The sequence below is a fragment of the Merops nubicus genome, unplaced genomic scaffold (genome assembly GCF_000691845.1).
Source record: "Merops nubicus isolate BGI_N331 unplaced genomic scaffold, ASM69184v1 scaffold3437, whole genome shotgun sequence".
Classification (NCBI taxonomy): domain Eukaryota; kingdom Metazoa; phylum Chordata; class Aves; order Coraciiformes; family Meropidae; genus Merops; species Merops nubicus.
Genome location: NW_008619402.1, coordinates 5,898 through 12,474, shown reverse-complemented (window position 1 = coordinate 12,474; position 6,577 = coordinate 5,898). Strand labels below are relative to the sequence as shown.

General features: G+C 39.0%; 1 protein-coding gene across 1 annotated transcript in view; it reads right to left on the bottom strand.

The window, feature by feature from the left end:
- NSMAF (neutral sphingomyelinase (N-SMase) activation associated factor) overlaps positions 1-2,656 on the bottom strand; it is a gene marked incomplete at its 5' end in the record, with an annotated part of 28,599 nt that extends 25,943 nt beyond the window's left edge. Inside the window, 4 exons of the mRNA XM_008943762.1 lie at positions 2,104-2,140; positions 2,226-2,293; positions 2,382-2,460; positions 2,567-2,656. Of these exons, the coding sequence (XP_008942010.1) occupies positions 2,104-2,140; positions 2,226-2,293; positions 2,382-2,460; positions 2,567-2,656 (274 nt within the window). The remainder of the gene's footprint in view (positions 1-2,103; positions 2,141-2,225; positions 2,294-2,381; positions 2,461-2,566) is intronic.
- Positions 2,657-6,577: the final 3,921 nt, after the last annotated feature.

Sequence of the window (6,577 nt, the reverse complement as noted above, 5' to 3'; positions counted from 1 at the left end):
TAGGGAAAGCTCAAACCTGCTAAATCTCAGGTCTGAGTGTTAAGACTTGGGATGGTTTCCAAACTGCCCAAAATACACCAGGCTGCACTACCAACTGTCTTCTACTGCATGGCCCAAGAGACTTGGCCACTCAAAAGGCCTTTTGCACTGCTTCAGTTTGCTTCCTGCCTGCTTTGGTTCTACACTTCGAGGCATTGCGGCAGCAGCCTCAAACCAAGAGCAAATATTAAACTTCCAGGAACAGATGGTGCACCATTCTCTAGCCAGAAGCCTTCTGGCTGGCACATACAACCTTCCTGCTTCCCACTGGCTGACACCAGAGCCAGCCTTCTACACAGGATCTCTGCATGCACTGTCCAGCTAGAAGAAATTGAGTGGTAAGCTTACAAGCTCAGCATGCCTCTCCAAGTGCTAGGTTAAAAAATAATGGCAATTGGTGCCTTTCATTTGACATTAGTGCGTACAGACCTGGATCAGGCCATAGGAGAATAAGAATCAGAGTAAGAGAAACCTGCTCTATGCTCAGATCACTCTTCCTCAGGACAATTAAGCATCCTTCTACACTGAGACCCTCAAATTACATGAAAAACTGAGACAACACATTTTTAAAGAAGTAAGCAGAGCAAAAATTTTAACATACTATATTAATTTCTTATTTTGGGGGATTTTCCCTCAATTTTATCTTGAGAAAACACGCTGAAATTATTCCAATTATTCTCCAATTCCAAATTCTCCAATTATTATTCCCATTTGCTGTATTTTACAGCTATTAGTTTGTGTTGCTTGTTACATAAGGCAAAGCTTCTTATACAGGTATGCATTTACAATTTTTTTTTTAGCCTGAAAAGGCAAAGATGTTTAAGATGTTCCAGTTATTCACTACATGCAGTTTCCTACAAAGCAGAAAGTCTGCAGAGAAGAAATATTTATAATTAGATCATGATTTGTCACAACTACAACTAGCAAGTACTTCAGAGATTCCCTCTTCCTTTATATAAACTATCAGCATTTATCATGCCACCCAACTATTTCAGAACATTTCCCCCAAAGACAGAAGGATGACTGGCAAGCTACACATGAGAAGGGTGGGGAGTGGAGGGTGCTAACCACATTTGCCATTTAAAAGGTAATTCTCCTTTCCTATGAAGTGTTTTTATAATCATTTGTTCATCAGAAGATACTCTAATGAAGTCCAGTGGAACAATCAGAAATACCTTTTCTAAAAACACTCAATACATAAAAAAAACTGCCAACACAAGAAACCTTGACTATACAAAAAACTCCATAGAAGCAGTTTCAAGATGAAATTAAATATACTCATTACTTTCACACAGCCATCATAGGTAATAAGTGCTTCAGTTTGTTTTTGACTGCAGCAATACTTAACTGAGAAAGGCTATCAATTTTAGGTGTTGCCAAAGACAGATTTTACAAAGATGCTACAAAGTTTAAAAGGGTTGTTTTCCCACCTGATCTCTGTTCTTTCCTGAAAATGAAAACATGAACATTTTTTGGAAACTTTTACAGCTTTGGAACACCTCTCAGCTGCAGTTTATCAAAGCTTGAAGTATATTCCCTTAGTTAATATCAAGTATGAATACACCTAAGTTAATCAGAACTTGTGAAATTTGAATGCAGTATTTCAGAACAGCTACTGAAAATTACTTGGTGAACATACAGCACAGTCCAACGGTTTCACAAAGCTGAACTGCAAGGATCAAGATGGCTTTGCCATTACAACTACACACTGTAGAAAGCAGGAGAAAGCAATATAGCAAGCCCAAGGCAAAGATGATTAATAATCAGTTTAATTTCAGTCTATTCTCCTTTTTCATTCAATTCTAAAATAGCCCTAAGCTCCATTATAAAAGGCACAGTGCAAAAAAGTTCATTTTATCAAATTAATGACTTAATGAAGTCATTAACAGTTTGAAATTTCCAGCATCAACAGTTTCACACTAATGCTAAGCTTTTGACACTAATTTTGTTTCAAATTAACAGACACCCCCCCCCAACCTAAGACTCTAGCTTCGAGAAAGACATCATTAAAGAATACAACCTCACTCATTTATACATCAAGTATCTGTTTTATACAGGTCTTACCTGGTTACACACAACAGAAATCCCTCCAGATGTATCCCTAAAATGTAAATAAGAGATGAGTGTTACAGTCTTAAAAGGAGTTAAGTAGATATAGATACACAGAGTTACTTAAATTCACCTACCGTGTGAAAGGGTTATTTGCTTCATTATCTTCTGGGGCTTTTATACTAATGCAGTCTCTCAGTGGTATCTGCAAGTTACAAAACACATACTACTCCTTAAAAGCTTTTTAAAGAGCATCTAAAGTAACTAAGACATTGTAAGCTTGCACTGCTTACCTTGATAATGGGCTGAATATTATCATCAGGTTCAAAAATGATTGATTTTGAACAGATTTTTAGAGAGCCTCTGAACTTCCTAAAAGGAGCAATAAAGAAAAAAAAAAAAAAAAGTACTTGAGTATATGTTAGACACATGAGACTAGAACAACTCCAGTAAATTAAGGTATGAAAGAGAACTGTACCTTTCATCTCTGCGACCTTTGTTTATAACATGATTCGCTGTATGTTGTTCAAAGTAATATTCTTCCAGGTTAAGAAGAAGCAGTGAAAACCTACAAATAAATAAAACCTATTTATTCAAAAAGAAAGCACTGTAACAGTTATTATTCTTAATAAAATATATCAAGTGTTTGGGAAGTCTTCACTGATTTTGGTGTTGTGCCTCAAACCCCAGGAATGAGTTAATACAAATGAACTTTTTATTAAAGCAATATGGAAAATTTGTGTACACATGAAGATCAATTAACAGTCTGCCAATGTATGTAAGGTTAGATACTTGATTCTGTTCATGTATCAAGTAAGAACTACCCTAACACAGCCAAGCTTTCCCCCCAGCAGACATTAGTTTAGCCCTTATCAGTGTATGCCAGTCAAAATATGCAATGACACAAAAGGGTGGGCAGGAAGTAATCGCTTGCCATGGAGGAGATCAGATCTTTCTGAAGCAAGGCCAAATTACATTGGGCTAAAGTGTTCAGTGAAAACACAGGCTCAGTTTTTACAGCACTGCTGAGCCACTCAATGGAGAGCCTGAGGAAGGACTGCCTTCCTCTCCAACCACATTTCTGCACTTCCTCTGTTTCTGTGCCTGCTCAACCCCACAGGAAGCCTGTTTATGGACTGATCCAATAGGCAACAAACCTCAAGAATCAAAAAAAAATAATTATTTAAAAACAGAAGCCTTCTGAAGTTAACAGCAGGATCATGGTAGTGCCAGTGCAGGTATGAAGCAAATGCAAGTAGGCTAGATCAGATATAACGTGAAACTGCGAGAGCTTCATTTAAACTGCTGCAGGTGATCAAAGCTCTAACGGGGTGAACAGAGGGGCACCTACACACCCACCGTGGGGAACGCCAGCTGGGGGCACTGGCACAGCAGGAGAAACAGCTTCTATCACTCTGCTGGAAGTACAACAGCTTGTTCATGGGCACTGCTAGTCTGACCTGCAGGAGCAGAAGGGGCAAAGGGTCTAGAGAACTTGTCTGTCCAGAAGTGGCTGAAGGAACTGAGGATCTTTAGCCTGGAGAAGAGGAGGCTCAGGAGAGACCTACTCACTCCCAACAACTCCCTGAAAGAAGGCTGGAGCCAAGTGAGGGTTAGTCTCTTCTCCCAGGGAACAAAAAATAGGGCAAGAGGAAACAGCCTCAAGTTGTACCAGAGGAGATTCAGATTGGATATTAGGAAAAATTCCTTCCCCACAAGGGTTGTCAAACCCTGGCCCAGGCTGCCCAGGGCAGTGGTGGAGTCCCCATCCCTGGAGGGCTTTCAAAGCTGTGGAGATGTGATGCTGAGGGACATGGGTGAGTGGTGACCTGGCAGTGCTGGGTTAGTGGTTGGACTTGCTGACCTTAAAGGTCTCTTCCAATGAAAACGATTCTATGATTCTAAGTACTTAGTAGCTATCGTTGAGCTTTTTATACTGTCTTTGTGATGTTCTTCACAAGAAATGCCTGAGACAATGCCAATAAACACCAAGTATCCCCAGGGCAGTATTCAAATAGCCATAAACATGTCCAGAGTTCATAAAATGAACAGCCTGCTCATTAAGCAAGCATATTTCACAACAGAAAATACCACATTAGAAAATGTATCTTGTTCAGGCAAGATTTATGTGCCTGTTATATTAAACAGAACAATAAAGGTTTACTGTTACTAGAAGTAACAGTGGGTCCATATACTCAAAAGCATCTGTGTGTCCAAGACTGCTCTCCTGCTTACCCAAAACAGCATGGTGTTTACTTCTACTCTCTCTAAAACAGGTATTTTCTGATGCTATTGAGAAACAACTGATGTGAAAATGTTAGAAAACATATAGGTTAGAATAGCATATACCATACAGCACTCCTTAAGAAATTTCAACACAAATCTCAAAGTCTCTTCAGCCTCTCCCCCAGTTGCTGTTCTTGTGTGGTTCTTGAATACTTCTCATTTCCAACAGGGTACTGGGGACTTTGCCTTCACATATCCTTTCTTAGGAGACATAACTTCAGTTGCCTTCTGTTTTTCACAGAAGGCTGCTCTTCAAACCTATTGCCACCTATGAAAGCATATCCTATCAACACCTGTAAACTGAATTTTCAGGTTTGTAAGACCTTAATGCCTTTGAAGAGGCCAATCCACTCTTTTTGTATTTAGTTTGATCACAGGAAGCTAAAATAGAAAGTCCATTCCAGCATTTTGAGAAAAACAAACAAACAAACAATAACTTCACTAGGAACTATCTAAAAGCTAAGAGGGAAGAGGAATAGGAAACCACAGCAGCTTCCATACAGTTACCATTAAACCCCATTTTTCAACACATAACCCCTTTGAATCATCTGGGACAAACTTAAAATTTCTGGGATTTTGCAAACTCAGATCCAGCAAGCACTGTCACGTTTTGATTGAAAGGTTTTTGAAATATCTGAATATAGCTTTATTAAAAGCAATTCACTAGCAGAATGTTTATTTCTAGTAGATATAAACATACACATTGTGTTTATTATCCACAAGGCAAATTACTTAAATGAAAAAAGAACATGGGTAATATCCAGATTTGTTTGAAAAAAAAAAAAAAAAAAAAACCTTCCACTCCATTTCACCGGGGCATTACTGACAGAGGGAACAACCAGCTTCACAGCAGGGACATCCATGGCTCCACAATTTTTCTTCCAAGAAAACTGGTCAAAAGAACTAATTTCTGAAATTCTACAATTCTTGGGCTCTCTCTTTTTCTCCACCTATTTTTTTGACAAACTCCTCATGTTTTTATACTCATTCCAAATTCAACTGTTGGCAGCACTGGTAATTACTGGACTTTCCTTTTAAAATTTTGGTAAATGCAGGAATTCATCATATATTCTGGATAAGCCACACTTTTACATGAAAATATTTGCTCTGTTATTCACAGCAACTACAACTTGCTCACATAAGCTAAAACACAGAAACCAAGAGAGTTCTCTTTCAAAATTTTCAGGATAACCATACTCTAGAAATTGTTTTATATCTATACTCAACATGTTATGCAATTCACCTTCCCACAATCAGAAGCTGTGGGCTATCACAAAGGGTTTGAGGTATACTTTTTCTGGAATCATCTTCAATTCTGCTGAATTGGATGATTCCATGAAAAAAATAATGCACAAAGTATGCACAAAAACTCAGGATAAACTCTTCATACAGGTACTGTGGTAAATTATAGGTTGCTTCTTTTTTAGATACAATACATACTAGCAGCATCCAGTTTGCTTGTTTGCTATTGGTATCCTTTCCACATGACTACTCACTGTCCAGTTTTAGAGAGACAGCATCACTGTAGAGCTCCTTGCTGGAGACCAGAGACCTGTTGTGATCACCTTCTGATCTCAGTTTTGGTGTTGTGAAAAAGGGTTTTATTGCCAGCAGCTGTTCAGCCATTCTTCTCTCCAAACACTACACCCCACGGGCTAAATGCATTTTCCACATTCTATCTTTCCCCCTCACTAGCTCTCAAAGACTTCCAGGTGGTTCTGCAGATTCTTCCAAGCATTTCTGTGCCTGTTTTTACTCTTCTACTTGCAAGTCCATTTACTTTAACTGCATTTTCCATATTTTCAGACTGCTGTGAGTCACTTCTGCAGGCAGACAGAACCAGACACCCGATCTCCACAAATCCAAACACCAATCTCTACTCTTCTCAAACACCCATTGCAATTGGAATGAACTTGCAGCCTGGACAAAGATTCTGTCACAAAAACCACACCTTTCATAAAATACCCCTCAAACCTCAGGATTTCACTGTCTGCTTCCTCACCAGGCCAAAAAAAAAAGTATGATTAAAGCCATCATGAGCTAGGAAGAAATATTGCTGCTTTTTTCCCTGGAGTCCAGCTGCTTACATACACATACCAAGTCTATCTTTAACTCTTTTTCATGGTATTGCCAGTGTGTCCCACCATCCTGGAGCTTTCTGTGCCTCCTCTTCTCCTGCTGTTCTCTTTCAACTGCTCCTGAT